Below are 23,297 nucleotides of genomic sequence, written 5' to 3'. Positions count from 1 at the left end.
GTTGACCAGGATGGTCTTGATCTCTTGACCTCGTGATCCACCCGCCTCGGCCTCCCAAAGTGCTGGGATTACAGGCGTGAGCCACCCCGCCCAGCCGAGTGCCGTCTTTTTATGGCATGTGATAACTAAATGATCTTGAGCAAGCTATTTAATTTCTTGGTGTGTCAGCTGCCTCCTTTACTGAAAGTGGAGGTAAGAACTCCATCTCATAAGGCTGTTGAAGATTAAATGCAATTAATATGTATAACTGCTCAGCACATGGCTTGAGGGGAAGGGGTACTCAATTTTAGCTACAGTGTTACAGTCAACTTTAGCTATAAGCTTCTTATTAAAACGGGCAGAACCTGAAGGGAAAATAAGTGATTAAAATAATCATTTAAGATTCCCCATTCATAACTCTCTGTAAAGAACTCTTATATTAAAGCCCAGATGCTGATGAATACAATACATCACCAAAAATCTACGAATTTATCAACTTGCTATACAGCTAATGATGACAAGGCGTGAGTCTCGTAAGAAATGCCTTCTCTCACCTGACTGGTTTTTGCTGTTCTGCACCTCTCCGTTATTTTGTGGCTGTTGATTTGTTAAAGCACTGCTTTCTGACTGGCTGTTTAACACTTTAACAGCAGATCCCAGGTTTGCTGCTATGACAGGAAAATGCTGACCCCTCTTTAGAAGCTGTTTGTGTTCCTGGTGGCGAAATCGTGGAGGTACTTCACGAGGATACCGAGGCAAGGCCTGTGGCTGCTGCTGTGGCTGCTGCGGCTGTGGCTGCTGCTGCTGCGGCTGCTGCTGCTGCTGTTGCTGCTGCTGCTGCTGCTGCTGTGGCTGCTGATTGTTGGCTGTAGCTCGCTTGGCATTATTATTAGTGCTGGTTGCTGTGGAAGTGCCGTTATTAGAGTTGGCAGGCTGAGGCTGGCTTACACTGGGCTTTATCTGTTCTGGCACTAATCCCAACAAAAGAAAAGGGGTGGAAAAGATTAGCCAGTAAAGTGTACCTCCAAAGTAAGCCATCTAAATTCAAAGGCGCTAAAAAAAAAAAAAATCCTAAAAAAACAGAAGCTTTCTGTGAGCAGGGATATCCTTATTTACAGGCTCAAATTTTGTTAGGAGATATCACTGCCAAGAGTCAAATTCACTTCTGCTAACTACCTATCCAATAACGGCCCGGGGACCTTTGGCCAAGATGACAACTCATGTTTACCATCTCTTCCCACATTACACTCTGGTCAAAGACATCATCAGGTCATTACAAAATCAGGGAACTCACAACAACTCAAAGAACAAATGTGACCAATCAATTTTCAGTAGTCCTAAGAGAATCCTCAATTCCCTGGCAACTGTTCTTATTCTGCCTCATTGTCAATGCGTTTGGTCTCTATTTTTCATCTTTGGAAGATAACACAAGAACAACACCACAAGGATAGAAAACAACCTGCTGGTTTTCTTACAAAAAGGCAAAGTTAACAATGTCTGTCCTTGTTAAAAATGTAAAATCTGAATCATATAAGACAAACTCAGAATACAGAAGGAAAGACAAAGATAATAAATCTGTAAGATGAATCAAAATGAGAGAAATAATCTGGATGCTCTATCTTAAATCTGAAAAATAAATCAGAAACTGCAAATAAGGAACTTTTTGACTCATAAAAGAGGGGTTAAGACAGAAAGAAAACTGATGGAAATGCCTTAAGCCAGTGTAAGTAAACCCAGTTGGAGAAGTACAGAGATGGCATGGTGTATAAGCTTTTGGTGCCAGGTTTCAACCCCAGCCCTGCCTTTACAAACTTTGTATCTTTGAGCAAGTTGTATAAACCTAACTGAGCCAGCTGTTTTCTCAGTAAAATGGAGATAGTACCCACACCTCGTAGAGCTATCCTAAGGTTAAATGTCTTCATGTTTATAAAATACAGAACATAAGGCTATATAAACAGTGACTATTCATTAATGACAGACACAATACCACCTTATACTTTTGTAGCAGTTGCATGTTTCTATGAAATTTTTTAATACATCCTCACAGATACCACTGTCAGATAAGTGAAGTGAAACACACCCATGTTACTGGTGAGGACACTCAGAGAAAAGTCTCCATTCAAGGATTCACAGCTCTCATCCTGGAATTAAAACAGCCCACCACTCACCACCTGGGTTATCTCTGTGTCGTTCTCCTCTATAAAGTAGAAACAGTCTTGGTCAAGTGCCCAGTGTGTTGTAACCACTCAGTCAACAGAAGTTATTACCGTGTCCAAAAGAAATCTTTATCAAATGCCTACAATATGTATAACGCTGTGAGTAAAGCCTTGGTCACCTGAGTTTACAACAGCCACCAACTTCCTCTTCCACACACTCAGCTCTAGCCTCCCTTCACCTAACAAACTAGTCTCCCCATTTTCTTTCTTCTGTGAACATCTGGTAAATCTAGTCTGTGTCATTTATACTTTTTAATATAATATATGATCTTGGTCTCTTATTTTTTTTCAATGTGACTTCAATTTTTCTAATGTAATACAAATGAATTGTAGTTCAGGAAGAATTACAGTGAAAAATTACAAACGTTCCATCTATTGTTTGTAATCCTTTCCATTCTTGACGCTCACTAACCAGTGTCTTACTGATAATTGGAGCAAAGTACTTTCTAGGCCTAATTATGTGTGAAAAGTTTGTCTCCCAGACAATATAATACTTCTATATGTAGCAATAACATAAATTCCTTTATGTGCCTCACGCGGTAATAAGCAAATATTGGCTATCAAAAACACTTCATGAGGACAATATAGCACTAGAATATTCCAAAGTACCTCTGAAACCAAATGAAGATAAAATATAGGCAGCCCTCCAAATCCATGTGTGTCCCACCCACAGATTCAACCAACCATAGACCAAAAATACTAAGCAAATAAACCAAAAAAATAAAATAAAAAATAAAAACCAATGCAACTATTTACACAGTATTTACGTTACATTTCGTATTGTATGTAATCTACAGATGATTCAACACATACAGGAGAATGTGTGTAGTTTATATGCAAATACTACACCTTTTTATATAAGGGACTTGAACATCCATGAATTTTGGTATCCAATGGGGGTCCTGGAACCAATCCTTCACAGATACCAAGGGACAACTATATATGTAACTATAACATTATAAGGAACATAAAAATGCTCACTCAGCTTTTACATGCTTAGTACTGGACTCAGTGTGGCATTTGGCAATTGAGCATCAACTTAAGCAGTATTTACCTGCTGCTGTAATATAGGCTTGTTGTAACTTCACTACTTTAAAAATCTAAATATTAAAAAAAAAAAAAAATTGTGACAACTATTTTACACCCAAACAGGGTGTGTGAGAAAGGAGCAGGAAGATGCTTTTATATCAACGAACCAGAAGATAACCTAGATACAAACACTGTGAATTATCTATATGAAGGCATGTATAAGAACCCTAACACTAAATGAAAAGTGACCAGAAGTTCAGAAGCAACATCAATATTTTTCACCTCGCAACCTCACCCCTACCTAAAACTCAAGTAACTGCTGTACTTCTCATTAGTAAAGTACCACATGGAAAACAAGGCTGAGATAGGTATTCATTTCTGGGACCAGAAAACTTCATTAAAACCAGTAAAGACATCAAGATAATGTAACTACTGATTATTAAATGAAGCTAATCTGAAGTACAATCTCAGATATAAAATAAGACATAGAAACAATGAGTAAAGAAGGAGCAAACAGCGAACACAGGTGGGGGTTGCTACATAACAGATACTAATACTGAATAATTCTGGCTATGGCATATGTATAGCTAAACTTTTAAGTTAATTATGTTCATAATCACCCAAACCATTGGAAGGGGAGAAAAAAGAAAATTAGAAAACTTCATCTATTCAACAGACATGGAAAATGGAATTTAAAAAAATTTCAAAGTTCTCGTTAACACAAGCTAGGATGCTAAATAGAAGTACCAAAATATCTGTATTACAATAATGTGAATGCTGTAAATTCACTTGTTAAAAGTTAAAGCCTCTTAAAGAAAGGAAAAACAAACTTAAAGAATATACCTTGTAAAATGCAATCCTAAAAATGCAGCAAAATTGAAACAAACAAACAAACAAAAAAAAACAGTAGAGAGGAAGATATACAAACAAGAAATGCTAAGAAAATTGAAAACAATATTGATATCAGATAAAATAAAATTCGAAGAGAAAAGCATTATAAAGGATAAGAGAAACTGCATATTCATAAAAGAAACAACTAAACAGACACGAGCAATTAAGCACTTTCATATGTCAAGCCTCATAATATCAAAACATGTAAAATAAATGGAGACAGAGAAAACCAGAAAAAAGCAAAACCACGTACCTTGAAAACAGATAATGTCTTTTTGACAAGTACCCATGAAACAATCATAAGAAGTTAATAAGCATGCATGCACATACGTGCATGCGCACACACACGCACATATATGCCATTCAGCAGTAAAGAAAACATAAACAAAATTGCAAAGGCTGGAAATAATACAGTGTATATTTCTGGATTACAATGCAATGTCACTAAAATGACAAAACTAGCAAATAAAAATCTGCCTTACATAAATTTCAGTTGCGTAACACAAACTTTGCAGCTAAAAACAAACAAAAAAAGAATAAAGTAAATTTCAAGATGAAGAATACATAAACACCAAAACTACAGGGTTACCAATAAAACAACAGTGAAAACACTGCATACAATACAGTTTAAGATCCAGCTAAAGAAGGTGCTCAAAAAATAATTCATAGCCTTATTTCCAATAAACAAGAACATAACGCATCCAGCTCATGAAGGGGGAAAAAACCCACACATGCTAAAGCAAAGGAAATAGAAAGATGAAATTAGTAAATATAAAAGAGAGATCAATGACTTTAAAAGTAAATCAATAAATCCAAGGCATGCTTCTATGAAAAAAGTCAACATTTTTAAAAATGAAAATGTGAAAAAAAAATTTCTGAAATTAATATATTTCTTTATGTTCAAGTCTATAAATAGTTTGAAAAGCTGGAGCAGGGAGTAATTTAACACTGACCATAGAAAAGGCAGGAAATCTAAATAAATTAACTAGTTTACATAGAAGAAATAAGAGAAATTTATGAAAGTGTCCATCAGGCTCAGATAGTTTCCCTGATTTAATACTACCATACTTTTTTCTTTTTCACTAGTGTATACCTGTTTTTGGAGACACCCAGGCTGGGGAACAGTGGTGCAATCTTGGCTCACTGCAACCTCCACCTCCCCAGTTCAAGTGATTCTTTTGCCTCAGCCTGAGGAGTAGCTGGGATTACAGGTGTGCACCAGGGTGCAGTGGCATGATCTCAGCTCACTGCAACCTTCGCCTCCCGGGTTGAAGCGATTCTCCTGCCTTAGCCTCCCAAGTAGCTGGGATTACAGGCATGTGCCACCACCCCCAGCTAATTTTTTGTATTTAGTAAAGATGGGGTTGAACCATGTTAGTCAGGCTGGTCTCAAACTCCTGACCTCAGGCGATCCACCCACCTCAGCCTCCCAAAGTGCTGGGACTTCAGGTATGCGCCACCGCACCCTGAAAAAAAATACCTTTGTTGTTTTTCAGATGGAGTATTGCTCTTATTGCCCAGGCTAGAGTGCAGTGGCATCATCTTGGCTTACTGCAACCTCCACCTCCCAGTTTCAAGTGATTCTCCTGCCTCAGCCTCCCTAATAGCTGGGATTACAGATGCCCGTCTCCATGCCTGGTTAATTTTTGTACTTTCAGTAGAGACGAGGTTTTGCCATGTTGGCCAGCCTGGTCTCAATCTCCTGACCTTGTGATCCATCTGCCTTGGTCTCCCAAAGTGCAGGGAATACAGACGTGAGCCTGCACCCAGCCAATAGTGTGCTTTTAAGAAACATGTATCTTGGGCTAGGTACCTGTAATTGCAGCACTTTGGGAGGCCAAGGCAGGTGTATCACCTGAGGTCAGGAGTTGGAGACCATCCTGGCTAACATGGTAAAACCCCATCTCTACTAAAAATACAAGAATTAGCCAGGCATGGTGGTGTGTGACTGTGTTGGCAGTTACTCGGAAAGCTGAGGCAGAATTGCTTGAACCCAGGAGGTGGAGGCTGCAGTGAGACAAGATCATACCACTGCACTCCAGCCTGGGCAACAGCAAGCCCTTGTTTCAAAAAAAGAAAAAAGAAAAAGAAACATGTGTTTCTAAATCTAATGATATTTAAATTGTTGCAGAGCACAGTAAAAGATGGAACACCAACATAACACTATTACCAATAAGTCAGACTAAATTTTAGTCATCCCAAACAATGGGAATAAAAACAAGAGATATAAATAGCACTGAGAATAAAAAAGACACAAATTTGAATGTGGAGATTATGTGCAATCTATCTCAGTAAAACAAAACCCAACTAAATTGAACTATGTTGTACAATAGGGATTGGCAAGTTCTTTCTGTAAAGATGAGACAGTAAATATTTTTGGCTTTGCAGACTCATAGAGTCTGTGACAACTACTCGACTGCCACTGTAGCACCAGAGCAGCCATAGACAACAGGTAAATGCAAACGAATGGATGTGACTACATTCCATAGCACTGCATATGCAAAACCAGGCAGTGGGCCAGATTTCACTTGCAGGCTGTAGTTTTCCAGACTCTGCTTTATTAAACACAATTTACCAAAACAGGCTCACAAGGAAGTAGAAGGTCCTCTAGTATAACAGCAGGAACTCTGAAAGGGTCTCTTAAGATTTATCCCTCCAAAACACACCAGGCATTTAAAAAAAAAAAAAAAAAAAAAAGCCAGGCATAGTAGCACATGCTTGTAGTCCTGAGGCAAGAGAAATGCTTGAGCCAAAAAGTTCAAGTCAGGCCTGGGCAACATGGTATGGCCCCAATTCCTGAATGAACCAATGAATGAATAAAATAAAATAAAAAGCAACCAGCTAACTTAAAAGGGGATGTGTGTGGATGGGTGTGTAACCTCTTCAAGAAGCATATAATATTAATCTTACCTAAACCAGGACAAGAAGTATAGGTTCAAAAGGCTGGCTGCATTCAAATCTCAGCTCTGCAACTTACTAGCTATATAACCATGGGCAAGTTACTAAACCACTCTGTCTCCACTGACTCACATCTCAAATGTTTTGGTCTTAAGAGTTCTTTATACTCTGAAACACTGAGAGCTCCAAATGGTTTCATTTGTGTGTGTTATACATATATTTGCCATAATAAAAGTTTACACAAACATTTGAAGTGAGTTAAATTTATTACATATGAACATAGATACATTTTAAAAAATTACTGTATTTTCCAAAACAAAATTAGTGAGAAGCATGGCACTGTTTTACATTTCTGCAAGTTTAACACCTGGCTTAACAGAAGGCAGGTGGATTCTCACATATGCGCCTGCATCCAATTTGTGGTGATATCCCATTGTGTCACCTCTGGAAAACTCCACTATATACTCATAAGAAAATAAAAGTGAAACAGGCAAATAAAGTCTTCCTGTTATTATGAAAATAGATTTGACCTTATGGATATCATGAAAGAGTTTCAGGGAGCCTCCTAGGAATCCTGCCCTCAGATAAACTTCGAGAAGCCCTACTACAGGATATGCACACATGGGATCCAACTGAATATATGGTTCTGGAGTTCAAAAAAGTCTGGATTAAAAATATGGATTTAAGATTCAACATACAGGTGGGAAGACAGTTGTAGAAAAAGAAATGACAAAACCTAAAGAATGAGTTTAAGCAGCAGACAGAAGAAGGGAAGTAAAGGCAGGAATAAGTCATGACTGCCAGAGTGACGAGAGAGAAACTGTTCATTTTAGGTAATGGCTTTACTAACTATGTAGTTACTCAAGCAGGCATTTCTTCCTCAATTTCTCCCTACCCCTCTATATCTAGTCAGTCAACAGGCCCAACAAATTACCTCCTTGATAAAATTCAAATGCATCCTGTGTCTCTAATGCTGCTCCTGTGCTTTAGGCCCTCAACACTTTACTCTTACAAAAACCTCCTAATGGGACTGCCTGCCTGGCTCAAGTCTTGATCCCCGCCCCACCCACTTTCATGCCTCCCCAAATCTATCATCTACCTGCCCCAAGTTATCAGTATCATAAAACCACTTTCAGAACTCCTTTCTAAACTCCTTGGCACAGCCCCTCTCTACCTTTTACCAGATTCATATCCTGCTATGTCCACACTCACCGCATTCTTTTTCACCAAACCAAATACTTGCAATTCCCCAAAAGGTACCAGGCTCTTTCACACTATTTCTTTTGCCCAAAATGCCTTGATATCTTTCTTGCAAATCTTTTTGTTCATTTTGCCTAGGAAACAACTGATTTTCCCCACCCCTAGATTGGACGTATCTTAGAAGCATGTTATGACGAGATTGCCCTCCTCTATTCTGATAAAACTCTTTAAAAAATCCCTTACAATGCAGTCAATGTACTTTCTAAGTGCTGGTTTCTTATTTCTCCTTCACTATATCACTAGCATTTCCTGAACCAAGCACAGCAAATGCTCAAGAACTGTTGGTTGAATGAAAATCCAGGAATTGTCAAGCATACTCAAAGTGACTGGATCTATACAAAAAAAGATAGAACAATACTGAGGATTAAACACTGTGGAATATCAACATTCAAGAGGTGGAATAATGAAGAGCCAGAAAAGGAAAAAAAAAAAAAGAACGATCAAAAGAAAGAGTAAGAATGATGATGGTCACTGGTTAGTATGCTGCTGAATGCTTCAGTAGTTTTAAATAAATCTCTGCTCTGAAAAATACCTATAGCCAGCATGGAGAGAGCAAGACAAGTCCAGTCACTGAGATTATTAATGTGAGAAGGTTCTCTAGCCCTGAGATTGCACTGGTCCATAATATCAGAAAAAGATTTTAATGGAAAGGAATTTCATTTAGCTAGGATACAACACAGATATCTAGTAAAGGGCTATATTTTTAAAGGTTTTTTTTTTTTTTTTTTTTTTTTTTTGGGACGGGGGGCTCATACTGTGACTCACCCATCTATTTAACAGTTTTAAAGAAATGGGAAAAATTTTAACTGGTCCAAAAAATGGACAAGGTTAACTTTTAAGAATGGAAAAATTATCTATTCAAGAATTCACTCTACATTTTCCTAGTCTGTGTTCCAAATCAGGACCTCCCACTTTGCGAAACAATAAAGTGAACCAATACGAAAAATAAATTAATTTTTGCTAAGCTTTGCTACTCTACAAGCTTTCCTGATATTTCTTATATAAAAACATATTCTGTAAGTCTAAAACTGTTTTTAAAAATAGTCGCTTAATTGAAAAAACTGGATAGCAACTGTCTTATAGTCATGTGAAACCCAAGAATAGACAATATAGCCAAAGTTCTACATATATCAAGTTCTAAATTTGTCATACTATTTCAATTAATACTTCTTTAAATGTTTAAAATACTTTATAATGTAACTTTAATAAATTGATTTCAGAAAACATTTAATGAATTTACTTTGACTATCTACAAGTTTAACAGAAACAATTTAAATGTGAACCAGCCAACAATCATCTTTGAATACTACCAATCCCAAAACATCAATTTCCATGCCTTAATACCTCAAGGCCTTACATTATTCCTATCCTTCAAAATCTACTATTTAACTTTGTGTAACAGTTTTCATACTGGCTACATTGTAAATCTTCTAAAATACTGGCAGATATTCAGTACACAAAATGCTACTTTAACACACGATGTCACTTTAACAGGCTGGAGTGCTAAGCTGATCTCTAGAAAATATTACTTAGTAAACACCTATAGAATATAAAGTGCTTTTTAATACTTCTTGGCAAATTTTAAATTTACCTAAAATTACTATATGTGTCGTTATACAGGAAAACACAAAACTACCAGGTTAAGCTCCTAGAAGACAAGATGGAGTATACCAATGAGAGCTCTTCAGTTAGAAAATGTTATGCTCAAATAAGAGCAACAACATATAATTTTCCTAAGTATCTTTCGTTGTAATTAAGAAAATTTTTTTTACTCCTCAAACAAATGAGATTAGGCATTATTCAGTAAGACAAAGGTGTACTAAAACAATTCACTAACAAATCAAGAAACGTGTTTTAAAATCACAAGACAAAATTTCTACTGCTCAGGTTAATTGAATGCTTGATGCTTAAAAAATCCTTAAGGTACAAGTATTCGAATATTTTTTAAAAGTGCCACCCACAGATTATTTAATAAGATTTCTTTAAAATATTACAGGCAAGTATTTTATGTTACGAGCCAAAAAATGAAAGTCTTATAGATAGAAGAAAAGTTAACATATAACCTAGCACATTTAAGATTTAACTATTTATCAGACAACATCACATATTTCTTTCTTCTCTATTGTTAATTTCTAATATCTAATTGTATTCTCTTTAATCCTAAACTCTGAAACCAATTATTCTAGCTGTTCCATTAAAATAAAAAGGTAGCTTTCAATAATTTTAACATGAAAGAATTTGCCTAATATTCAGACGGAGAGCAAACAAGTTTGGGTACAATCAGTTCTTCCAGCTTTCCTGAACACCAGCAGCATTATTACATTAGGGCACAGATTTTCAAAAGTCACAAACCTGATGAGAACTTCAAAGCAGATTAGAAAATTCTCTACACCAAGAAAATTCCAAAGAAAGGTGTTTCCAACTTCTGTTGCTTTACCACTCTGCAGCTTTCAGTAAAAAATGGAGGAAAAGCATAGTGTCATTTTACTGCTATCAAAGTACTGAGCCAACTTCTTCCAACTTGCATTTGAGGCCCCATAAGTTGAATTCTTTCTCATTATATTTTAAGAGACTGCAAGGGGCAGAGAAGCCAGGTAGCTGAACAATGTAAAGTGCAGTTCTATTCAATTAAAATGAGTTCATAAATCAAACTTATATAAAACATGGCCAAACACTGTACTACTACAAAAATCCTCTTCTTGCTCATTAATAAGCATACCAGATGATTTATAACTTACTTCCTCTGTATAATATATATCCCCTGTCCAGCACTAACTTCAGTCGGTTCTGGAATGCTGAGGGGCACAGAGGGGAAGTCTAGCTTTTAAGCTGATACACATAAGATGCAGTGTTAGAATTTCTGTTGTAGTAAATGGCTGCAGCTTTAGGTGCCAGTTGTTGATCTGGAAAATGTTACATGCTTGCCAATCCATTAATTTTTGCCAATTCTTAGCAAGTCATTTGAATTAAATGGCTGTTTAAAAACTTAAAAATGAAGATTTAAAAACTGATATAAAATATAACTGTATTTATATTTTACACAAGCACAAGCAATCTTAATATTTCTGTTGAAAACTTCCTAGAAAAAAATACCAAACAGCAAGATATTTTAATGAGTTAAAAATTAGACATCAAATTTAAAATAAATATTAAATTAAACTGACTTCATTTTAATTCATTTCACAAATTCTAGAAAATCGGGAAGTATATATTTTCCTGGCCCTTAGGGAAGTACCTAGCTCTGCTTCCTCAAGCTCTGGTTCCTTTTTTTGAGATGGAGCCCTGTTGGTTGGCCCAGGCTGGAGGGCAGTGGTGTGATCTCGGCTCACTGCAGCCTCTGCCTCCCTGGTTCAAGTGATTCTCATGCCTCAGCCTCCTGAGTAGCTGGGACTATAGGTATAGGCCACCATGCCCAGCTAACTTTTATATTTAAAAAAAATATTTTTACAAATACAAAAATGTAGAGATGGGGTTTCACCATGTTGGCCAGGCTGGTCTCGAATTCCTGACCTCAAGGGTTCCACCCACCTCTGCCTCCAAAAATGTTGGGATTACAAGCATGAGCCACTGTGCCCAGTGGTACTCTATCTTCTACCCAAACACTAACCACCTTAAATTACCAACACTGGCCAGGTGTGGTGGCTCACGCTTGTAATCCCAGCACTTTGGGAGGCCGAGACAGGCAGATCACGAAGTCAGGAGATTGAGACCATCCTGGCCAACATGGTGAAACCCCACCTCTACTAAAGATACAAAAATTAGCCGGGCATGGTGGCATGCACCTGTAGTCCCAGCTACTTGGGAGGCTGAGGCATGAGAAACGCTTGAGCCCCGGAGGCGGAGACTGTGGTGAGCTGAGACTGAGGCACTACACTCCAGCCTGGCGACAGAGTGAGACTCCATCTCAAAAAAAAAAAAAAAAAAAAAAACTCAAAAAAAAAAAAAAAAAAAAAAAAAAAAAAAAAAAAAAAAAAAAATAAACAAAAAAAAAAAAAAAAAAAAAAAAAAAAATCAACACAAAGAGAAACACAGCTGATTTGTCTTGATACACTCCTTCAGGTCAAGATCATTGAATAATATACATCCCGGAGCTTTTTCACTAATGAAATTCAGGATGAAATGGCCCAATTACTAAATTCTGCTCTTCAGCAAAATGAGCAAGTTATGTCTGTTGTAAAGCACAGGATCTTCTTTCTGAGATGGTGGATATCCACAATATTCACAATGTGCTATTTTCAAAATCTTTGGTTAATTGAGCCATTGAGTCTTGCCCAAATATATAATTCAGAAAAGTGTGATGATCAAAGGTCTTTTTCCAGGTTCAGGCACATCTTTTTAAAGAAAAAAAGTCAGACTGCCTATTAATCTCTCTTCCACAACATAAAAGTATAGAATGGCCCTCTTCAAATTTGCTTATTTAGAACTGTTTAGAAGCAAAAGTTCCTCAGCCTTACCTTTACTAATCAGAATCTGTATTTTTTAAAACAAGTATCACATGGGGTTCTCATGTCTGAGTAAGTCTGGAAAATGGTTCTAGAAGACACTGTCGCAAGCTCTAGAGAGCTTCAGCTTCCATTGTGACTCAAAATTTAAAAATAAGAAAAAACATAAATACCTGAACATTCAAGTAGAAGTTAGTTCCCACTGAATTTTTAATTCCCTAAAGTTATACAATAAAGGAACTGTCATTAAATCACTGAAGATATAAATTAGTTAAGAAATACAAAATGGTTGATTTTTTTAAATTAAAAGTTCCAAATATACAGTATAAAAATAAACCAGCTAAATTAAACGGTTAATACTATAAAATGCTACAGATTTTAAAAGCTTTAACAAAACATGGGTAACCATTTTTCTAAATCTGGAAAAATGGTATGTTTTCTCAGCATAGAAATTAGTCAAGAACTCTAAGAGTAAAAAATTAATACATTTGATAAAATACTGATGTGTATTTTATCAAATGTGTATATTCTAATTCAAAAGGGAAACTGGAAAATACTTGTCCTTTTGAACAAATTAAAGGGATCCATTCTGTTTCTTCCCAACTCTTTTCACCTCAACTTCCCTAATCTAAGGAAAGATTTTAGTTTAAGGGTACTAAATCTAACACAGAGAAGCATTCAACACAATCACTCGAGTTTAGGACTGAAGTCCAAGCCAATAGTATAAACGTGATTTAATTGTGCCTTCCTCCTTCTGAATATCTATTTGCATCTTCAGTGTATCTACTCCCTATGGGGCACATGGCATCGGGCAAAATTTAACATTCTTGCCTCGTATCTCATCCTCGGAATGACTTCATACATACAATATGGTCCATAATGTGGAAATATTTGCATCAAATACATTTGATGAAATGCTAATGAGCTTATTATACAAAGAGCTCATGTAAATTGCTAATGAAAACTCTAGGCCCAAGAACTAAATGGGCAAATAATAAGGATGGGCAATTCGTAAAAGGAAAAAAGCATGGCCAGATGCGGTGCGGTGGCTCACACCTGTAATCCCAGCACTTCAGAAGGCAGAGGCAGGTAGATTACTTGAGGTCGGGAGTTCGAGACTAGCCTGGTCAACATGGTGAAACCCTGTCTCTACTAAAAGAACAAAAACTAGCTGGGTGCGGTGGCAGGCACCTGTAGTCCTAGCTACTCCAGAGGCTGAGGCAGGAGAATTGCTTCAACCTGGGAGATGGAGTTGCAGTGAGCCAAGATTGTGCCATTACACTCCAGCGTGGGTGACAGAGTGAGACTCCATCTCAGAAAAAGAAAAAAAAGAAAAAAGTACAAGTGATTAAGCAAGGTAAACAAATAAATACAAGTCAAAGAAAACATACCAAATTTGGCCTGCCAAATCTATGAAGTTGATAAATCCCATCCTCATGTTTTAAGACATATTCCTTGCACTACACTGTGATTCACCTTTGCTGGGCTGGGTTCTCCTTTAATGGGAGGAAAAAGCAAATCACATCTGGGTGTGGAGGAACCCTGAATTAACTGGAGAAACTGTTAGTATGTCATTTCAAGGGGCTAAAATGTTGCTAGTATACTGTAAAACCACAGTGGTGGATATTAAAATTTACCCAGTATCAGCTGGATTCCAGGCAATGTATCTGTTATCTCTTTATTGTCACTGTGATTCCATAAATTTGAAATATTATTCCCATTTTACAAATGAGGCAAATACAGTTCAGAAAGCTATTCATGTTCAAACATCTAGTAAACGGCAGAGGTTTAAAACCCAATGTGACCCCCAAACAAGTGTTCCTTCTAGTCTACATTATTTTCATCTTAATTATAAGGGCAAAAACAAACTCTCTAAAAATACAGAGCTAACCAGATTAACCACTTTAAAATTTATTTCACAGCCATTAAACTAATGTTTTTTTATATCTACTTCCTGTTTCCTTTGTCCTGCTCAGTCTCATCAGAAATCAGAAGGTATAAAATCTTTCATTTCTACCAAATGTAATATTAGTATTTAAAAGCAACAAATCTACATTTGTTGGAAATAATCCTTGCCTAAAGCCAAAAGGGGTTTATCCTTAGCATTCTTCATAGCCTCCCTGAGTACATAAATCCAGACTTACATGTATAAATCTGTATCTATATAAATCATTTTCCTTTCACAATAGGAGGAAAGAAAAAATGGTGACTTTGTTATATGATCTGCCTAAAAATAATCATTTTATTAACTTTTTCCCATGAAAATGGAAGGCCATTTTTTTCATCCTGTTAGTGCAGAGCTACAAATCTCATTTGTTACATAGCTCAAAGACATCTTCCACAGCAAGAAAAACCTGCCATTAGTAAATTCCTAACCAGTATGAACTTGTGGTTCTATTTTAAAGAGGTTAGTGCACATCTGCCTTCTAAATATCTGATAAAACACTACTGTGGTACATTTAAAATCCTGGTCTATTATTACTTAATACCATGCTACAACACAAAAATCATGATTTCTACTTGTAGACTATGAAGAAAAACAGTGAGCCCTGGTTCTAACAGTAGAACCACCCAACTTGTGTGATGGAGACAGGATATGGGGAAATGGGGTGACTAGACTCTCTGGGATTGTCATCTTCAGCTATGAGTGGCTGCTTCTGTTTACCCTAATAGCCCCACAAATACTTAGGTTACGTGCTTGAAGCTACAACCTACTTGAGCCTCAGTTTTCTCCTCTGAGAATCTATGCAGTACGGTTACCCTTGTGAAGCCATCAGAGTTCCTGAAATTCATTATAATAGAAGGCTTTGTCATTGGGAAACTTAAGGTCTTATGGATTCCCACAAAAATTAAAACTGGAACTACCGTATGACCCAGCAATTCCTTTTCTGGGTATACAGTAGTCACACTCCTTTTCCAAGATTTCACTTTCCAAAGTCTTACTTATCCCCATGGTCAGCCAACACAAAAATAAGCAAGAACAGTACAATTAGATATTTTGAGAGAGAGACTAAACTATTACAGTGTATCATTACAACGGTTCTATTTTATTATCTTATTATTAGCTGTTGTTAATCTCTTACTATACCTAATTTATAAATTAAACTTTATCATAGCTATATTGTATAGGAAAAAGTGTATTATTAATAGTATATGTGGGGTTCAGTACTATCCAAGGTTTCAGTCATCCACTGAATGGAGTCTCAGTGGATACAAAGGAAATGAAATCAGCACCATGTAGAAATATCTGTATTCCCATGTTCATGCCGGCATTATTAACCATGACCAAGATATGGAAACAACCTATGTATGAATAAAGATGAATAAAGAAATTGTGTTTCTGGTGCAGTGGCTCAAGCCTGTAATCCCAGCACTTTGGGAGGCCGAGGTGGATGGATCATTTGAGGTCAGGAGTTCTAAACCAGCCTAGCCAACATGGTAAAACTATGACTCTACTAAAAATACAAAAATTAGTCAGGTATGGTGGCACACACCTGTAATCCCAGCTACCCAGGAGACTGAGGCACAAGAACCGTTAGAACAAAGGAGGTGGAGGCTGCAGTGAGGCGAGATCATGCCACTGTACTCCACCCTGGGTGACAGAGCGAGACTCTGTCTCAATAAACAAATAAAAACCCTGTGGCATATATACACAAAGGAATATTATTCAGCCTTTAAACAGGAGAGCCTGCCATTTGCCACAACATGGATGAACCTGGAAGACAGTAAGCTGAGTGATGTAAGCCAGACACAGAAATAAATATACTGCATGATCTCACTTATAAGTGGAATCTAAAAAATAAACAAACAAATAAATAAAAGAGTCAAATACACAGAAACAGACAGTAGTATAGTGGTTAACAGGGGTGGGGAGAGGAAGGGCAGATGCAGGTCAAAGGATACAAAGTTGCAGTTATGTGAGTAAGTCTAGAGATCTGATACATAGTTAACAATACTGTACTGTATAGTGGAAATTTGCTGAGAATAGATTTTAGGCGCTCCTACAAAAAAACAAGGTAACTGTGAGGTGATGAGTATGTTAATTTGCTTGACTGTAATATTCATTTCACTATGCATATGCATACCAAAGCATTATGTTGGACACCTTAAATATATACAATAAGTACGATCTTATGGAGAAAATCAAGTAGTAAGTTCAGATCACAGGTAAATGATAAAGGCCTTTAATCACAGATTTACCTTTATTAAAATAAAGATGAGAATGGAAGTGCAGTGGGAACAGGAACTTGGGGGTTGTTTTGTTCGTGCTTATTACCAACGACTATAACATTGCATGAAACAGGGTCGGCACACAGTAAGTATTTCATAAATGATGAATGAAGGAAACAATGTCACTTCATGAAACCTGAGTTTAGAATAATGGATTACTACATAAATATTTTGCATTTACTTTTGTTTCTCAAGATGACCTCATGAGATAGTGAAACATGGATGATACTGGCAGTGATGACTGAAAGAAAAAGTAAAGAAGTGCTCTGTTTATTAATGAGAAGGGGACAAACTAAATACTGCTTCATTCAACACAAACTGAGCCGTTTCAGTCACATACTAGAAGCTAAACGGTGTGCTATGACTTTAACAAATTTACTGGTCAAGAGGCATACTGGAAAGGGACTTAACTGTTATCCAAGGCCTTCAGAAAGGGTTCTCTGTCTGCCCTTTTGAAGAATGATGACATGAAGGTTTCTTTTTAGTAAAACTGTCATTACATCTCCCTTACAGTTGCAGCAAAAACACTCTGAACATAATTTAGTACTCTGGTTTTGCTCCACAGAAGGATCAGCATTTATTGCATAGAGATCAAAGCATGGAGGAGATTTTAGAATCAGCTGCTTGCTTGGCTCTCAAAGCTCTTGCTCATTTTTGTCAACAACCAAAGATGTAATAAACAATTTAAGAGCCAGTGCCTCACCCATCACAAAGCTGTCAAATCCTCCCTGATTCACAAAATTATACTGGTGCTACAATTTTTTTCAAAAAATTCTACATGCTTAATCAACAGAGAAATACTATAAAATCTGTTCCAAGATCTTTCTGGATTCCTTTTAAAAGATGAGTTGTTTTAGTTCATTCAGTGACTATTGTTACAGCACAAGTAATGGTGTGCCCTTCACATCTTGTGTTCCATGTAATCACAGGGACTGTTTTTAAAGAAACAGAAGCAGTAGAGCCCAGTCATGTTTGCAGTCAAATTCTGGCTCAGGCACATAGAAGGTACTTTAAGTGAGCTATAATGATGTCTATAATATGACCTGACATGCAGCTGACTTAATAGCTATTGAATATTTTTATTACCCTCTAAATCAACAGATGTAATAACATTGTGCTTGATAGAAAAACAACTATTAATGCTAGAATTGATAAAAATAACTGTGCCAGGTGTGGCAGGAAAAAAAGCATGTAAATGTTGATTCAATTTCATTGAGTTTTAAATTAACCCAGAAACAGAACAGCAGTAATAAACTAAACTTCGTTATTTGATCACCAAATAAATAAATAAATAAATAAAACAAAATCTTATCTTTTTTTCTCCATTGCTGTTTCCCAACAGGATCTCCCCAGGCTTCCTACATCTCATTTAGGAGGAGCTCGGGGCTTTGTTATTCTTTGGAAGATAGCTTGCTCATGAAATTATAAAAAAAAAAACACTGGCACTGATATTAAGGAGTAGGATAGGGAGGGGAAGAGACAGAGGAAAAAGAGGAGAGAAGAGAGTAAGAGAGAGAAAATTCGTTGTCAAAAATCAACAGTGCTTACTTTTTCTTTTGCAAGAAATGTACAATCAACATGCTTCCCAAAAAAGCCAATGTCAGCCAGCTGTGGAGATTCACACCTGTAATCCCAACTACTCAGGCAGCTGAAGCAGGAAGATCATGTGAGCCCAGGAATTTGAGACCAGCCTGGGCAACACAGCATGACCATGTTTAAAAAAGGAAAAAAACAAACAACAAATAAAATAGCCTGCTCCTATAGTCCCAGCTACTCAGGAGGCAGGAGGATTGCTTGAGCCCAGAAGTTCAAGGCTGCAGTGAGCTATGACTGTGCATTACGCTCCAGAGTGAGACCTTGTCTCCTTTAAAAAAAAAAAAAAAAAAAAAAAAAAAAAGTCAAATGTCAGAGTTGAAAAACTGTTTTTAAAACAATTTTTTATTCTCAATCAAGTTCCCAAGGACACTCTGAAGAAGGGACATTAGCTCTTTCCTTGCCTTTACTTTATATATACCACAGGGCATCTTAAAATCTATCCACCTAGTCCTATACCTCACCAGAAGTAGCACTTCACTCCCCTGATGTTTCAAGGAGATACTCATAATATACATATTTTAAAAGACATTTTAAATATTCAAATATTTGTGCTCTTCACAATTTTTCAAAGTTCAAGTCACAAGAATAAAACTTTCAAGAATGTCATTATGTTGCCCATTACACTTCAGAGCTATGCTGGTTCCGTAAGATTAAAAATTTAGCTCCTCACATATTAGCCCCATTTCAAGTACTTGACAGTCACATGTAGGTAAACTCTGTCTTTACACAGACTCTACAATACAGAAAGAGAAAAATCATGTTGACAATATGAACTGCAAGAGAAGCAAGAATTCTGGAATAGGCAGACTCTTCTAATTTTTAAATGTTGGCATTCATTTTAAAATTTACAAGATAATAATAAAAACACTGTGGAACAAGAGACTGGGGAGACCTGGCAACTAAATGCAGGTAGCATCTTACATTGGATCCTAGAATGGAAAGTAGTTAATGGAAAAACTGGTGAGGTTAGTTAGTACCATTGTTGGATTTTTGGTTTTGAGAAAGGTACCATGGAAATGTAAGATGTTAATGATGGGGGAAGCTGAATAAAGTGTATATGAGAAGTCTCTGTACTACCTTTTCAACTTTTCTGTAAATCTAAAATTATTCCAAAATACAAAGTTTAGTAACCACCACCACTACCAAGTGGGCCACATTTGCCCAAGTCTCCAGTTTGTGATCTCTAACCACTGTGTGAACCCCACATCATAAATACTACCTAGACAAACACATAGCACAGAAATAAAACAATATGTTTTCATGAATCAGAAAAAATGTGAACAATTATGAAGAGAAGAATGACGTGAGTGAAACTGCTGACAAAACAACAGAATGTATTCTGAAGTGACTTTCATATACTCAGCCTATCATTCCCAGAGTTATGGAAAAATCTAAAAACAAGACTAAATATGTTCATATTTTATGTAAGACTAGAAAAAAATGATTTACATTTGGAAATGATATAAACACTACGTACTCAAAGATATTGAAGAAACAAATATCCGGGCCGGGCGCGGTGGCTCAAGCCTGTAATCCCAGCACTTTGGGAGGCCGAGGCGGGTGGATCACGAGGTCAAGAGATTGAGACCATCCTGGTCAACGTGGTGAAACCCCGTCTCTACTAAAAATACAAAAAATTAGCTGGGCGTGGTGGCACGTGCCTGTAATCCCAGCTACTCAGGAGGCTGAGGCAGGAGAATTGCCTGAACCCAGGAGGCGGAGGTTGCGGTGAGCCGAGATCGCGCCATTGCACTCCAGCCTGGGTAACAAGAGCGAAACTCCGTCTCAAAAAAAAAAAAAAAAAACAAATATCCATGAATCAGTCAAAAACCTAAGAATATAATTAAGTGCCCAAATTTGAGATGATAACATCCTAAGAAACTGGCAAGGGAGTGATCAGTGGTAGTTGGAGAGACCCATCCAGGGATGAACTCTGAGGGGTTTCGGAAAGCTGAAAGGCCTGATAAAGACATCCTTGGCTGAGAAATTGGATAAAAAGAAACAGGAATGAACATGAAAGAGATAAGAATGCTCTAAAAAGTACAAGGAGTGATAGGAAACAGGCTGGTTAGGTCAAGGGAGGTTAGATTACTGAAAGCCTTAAAAGCTAAGCAAAGGGGTTTGGTCTTGAAGCAGTAGCAACTAGGGACAACTTACCATTGCTACATGGGGGAGAGGGGTGGGGAAATAGTGTTTTAGGAAAAATAATTTGGTAACATTCCTAATAATTTGGCAATGCTCTTCCCTACATTCCACATCCTTGTGACTGTCTTAGACATTCTACGTTCAAAACCACAACATCGCCTTCAATTCCTCTTCTGATCTCATCAGTTGCCAGTCCTGTCAATTATATCTCACACATCTGTCATCCGTCTTCTACCTCTACAGCTAGGACGCCTCAGTTCAAATCCTCATGATCCTCTCTAATCTTGCTTCTATTGGTGACGCTAGGCACTACTGGCAAAGTTAAGTTTCTAGAGCAGTTTATGACCATGACATTCCAAATCCAAACACCTCTGCTGGCTTAACCAGCATGAAGCCCTGTGGCTCCCCCTATCTCCAGGCCTATATTCTGTCACTTCCCTACAAGGCTAGAGACAAAAGAGGTATGTTGTATTCCCCATGCTGTCTACCTGGCTCAGAATGCCTTTCTTCTCTGAGCTCTACCTTTTGAATCCCTACCTGTCTTCCAACCAATACTTTCTATGTACAGTGGTTGACAGCTTTAAAAAATGGAAAACAAAATAGAACAAAGCACCATGTCACTCTGCTTAAGTCGTGAATGCCTCCTAACTGCCTTTCACATAAAAAGTCCAAGCTTGTTGGTACAAAAACACATAAATTAACCCGCTCTAACCTGGCCCCTACCTATCTCTTCAGCCTCAACCTTGCTCGCTTATCACTGAGTATTTAATGCTCTAGGAATACCACCACGCACACCACATCGCATTATTTCTTATCTCTGTGTCTTGAATCATGCTTGAACCATTTCATTCTTTCTTTAGCCATTTCATCTTTTTTTTTTGAGGGGTAAGATTATGCGTTTGATAGAGCTTAAAATAAAATTCAGAATATTGAGGCCCAAGAAGTTCAGCATCTGAGAACTTTACACCTTTCATTACCAAGTAGTCAACTCCTGGGAGGATAAAGAACTCCTGATTCAGAATCTGAGAGGAATTAGTCTCCTGTTTCCTTATCACTCTGCTGTCTTTTGCTTGGGTTCTAACGGGTGCTATTCAAACCTGACACAATGAGTGTAAGGTTTGCAATCTACTATTCTAACCGGTAGTACAGCGATGGATGTCACTATCTGCCCATAAGAAGGAATGGGAAACATCATACAGAGAACAAGAAATAAAGCAGGCAGAACCCCCAAGGGATACAGTGGGGTCCTAGAGGTTACCCCACACGAGAATGAGACTGAAGGAAAGGTGCCTGAGCCCCAAGAGTCAAAACAAGGGAATGCGTTAGGAAGCAGTGCTTACTTACTCTTATGAGACAGCTTTAAGGCAGATCTGAGGTAGTGCACTCTAAATGTGGTCACATACACCACAATAACCATGAAACCCCAAAGGGCAACCCCAGGTTATGTCACTGAAGAAGTCTAATCCCACCTGTTTCTTTCATGCTCTTCTATTTCCCATCCTTGAGGTGAATAAAAATGCATATAAACAACCTTGCTTTAATGAAAAAGAAGGATAAAAATAGCTTTAAACAACGTACCTTTGATTTTTTGTTCAGTGGCCTAAAATAAAAACAAACAAACAAAAAACAATGTAAATATGAAACTGAAAGAAATGGACTGTTATGATAAAATGTTCATATATTACTATAAGACATATACACCTTTATTAAATAAGGAATTTGTCAAATAGATGAACTGTACAGGAAAAGATATGCGAGGAAAGCATGCTTTTCCCACAGATGTGCCCCATTATCCCTGATATTGCTTATTAATTTTAAAAACCTAATTTGTTTTGATAGTAAGCATAGAAGACATCACTGTATGCATAGAAGACATCACTGTATGACAGTATATAATTTTTTAAATGGGAGCTGCACTTTTCTCATGTCCTTTAAAAATGATTTTTATGTAACTGTCACCTTAACATGTAATGGATTTAATACATTTTGCATGTTTAAATGGCTTCAAAACTTGTTACAAGTGATAAAAAGATAAGTTTTCCGCAAGAAAAGCTGTATATAATCACTTCAGCCAAATTAATAACAAATTTAACTCCTGGAGGTTAGGCTGCTATTACAATTAAACTTAGTCAACTTTTAAGTATCTAAGTATTTTTGAGTGGAAAAAAATTTCAAACTAATTTATCACTTCTGACACATCTGACAATATGTTAAAATTACTGTGATCAGAAGCTGAACTGCCATGAACTCTGCTTTCACTGCCTTCCAATGCCTGCTCTTCCTTTATTTTCTGACACCACAACTGAGGAGAGGGGCTTGAAGACAGCAGGGTTGTCTCCAGGTGACTAGCTCAAATTCCCAAGGGCCTCAAAAAAAAAACCACAGACAGAAAAACAAAAAAAAAAAAAAAAAAAAAAAAAAAATCAACCTTTTGATCAAGATCAATATTATTGGAATCCTGAAAATAACAGATAAACAGATACAAGAACAGAAAGGGAGGTGAGGAAAGACTGAATAATTAGTAACTGAATAACCAGGAGTTGTTTCTAAATGGAGATAAAGCTTTTCTTAACTGCCACGGGGCATGATAATTCATTTTGCTTAGTTATAT

The 23,297-nt window shown here is 37.1% G+C and overlaps 1 protein-coding gene across 10 annotated transcripts in view; it reads right to left on the bottom strand.

The window, feature by feature from the left end:
* The window catches only part of TNRC6A (trinucleotide repeat containing adaptor 6A), a 221,366-nt gene that overhangs the window by 47,603 nt on the left and 150,466 nt on the right, over positions 1–23,297 (bottom strand). For 9 of the 10 annotated variants that reach the window (XM_037740596.1, XM_037740592.1, XM_037740593.1 and 6 more), the window contains 2 exons: positions 22,265–22,286; positions 534–950 (listed from right to left, as the gene is read on the bottom strand). In XM_037740596.1, the coding sequence (XP_037596524.1) occupies positions 534–950; positions 22,265–22,286 (439 nt within the window). The remainder of the gene's footprint in view (positions 1–533; positions 951–22,264; positions 22,287–23,297) is intronic. The other variant, XM_037740599.1, reaches the window with a different exon arrangement.

Source organism: Cebus imitator, unplaced genomic scaffold (assembly GCF_001604975.1).
Source record: "Cebus imitator isolate Cc_AM_T3 unplaced genomic scaffold, Cebus_imitator-1.0 Scaffold85, whole genome shotgun sequence".
In the NCBI taxonomy this organism is placed as follows: domain Eukaryota; kingdom Metazoa; phylum Chordata; class Mammalia; order Primates; family Cebidae; genus Cebus; species Cebus imitator.
The sequence above is the reverse complement of the archived record's forward strand: the minus strand, read 5'-3'. Positions and strand labels throughout refer to the sequence as shown.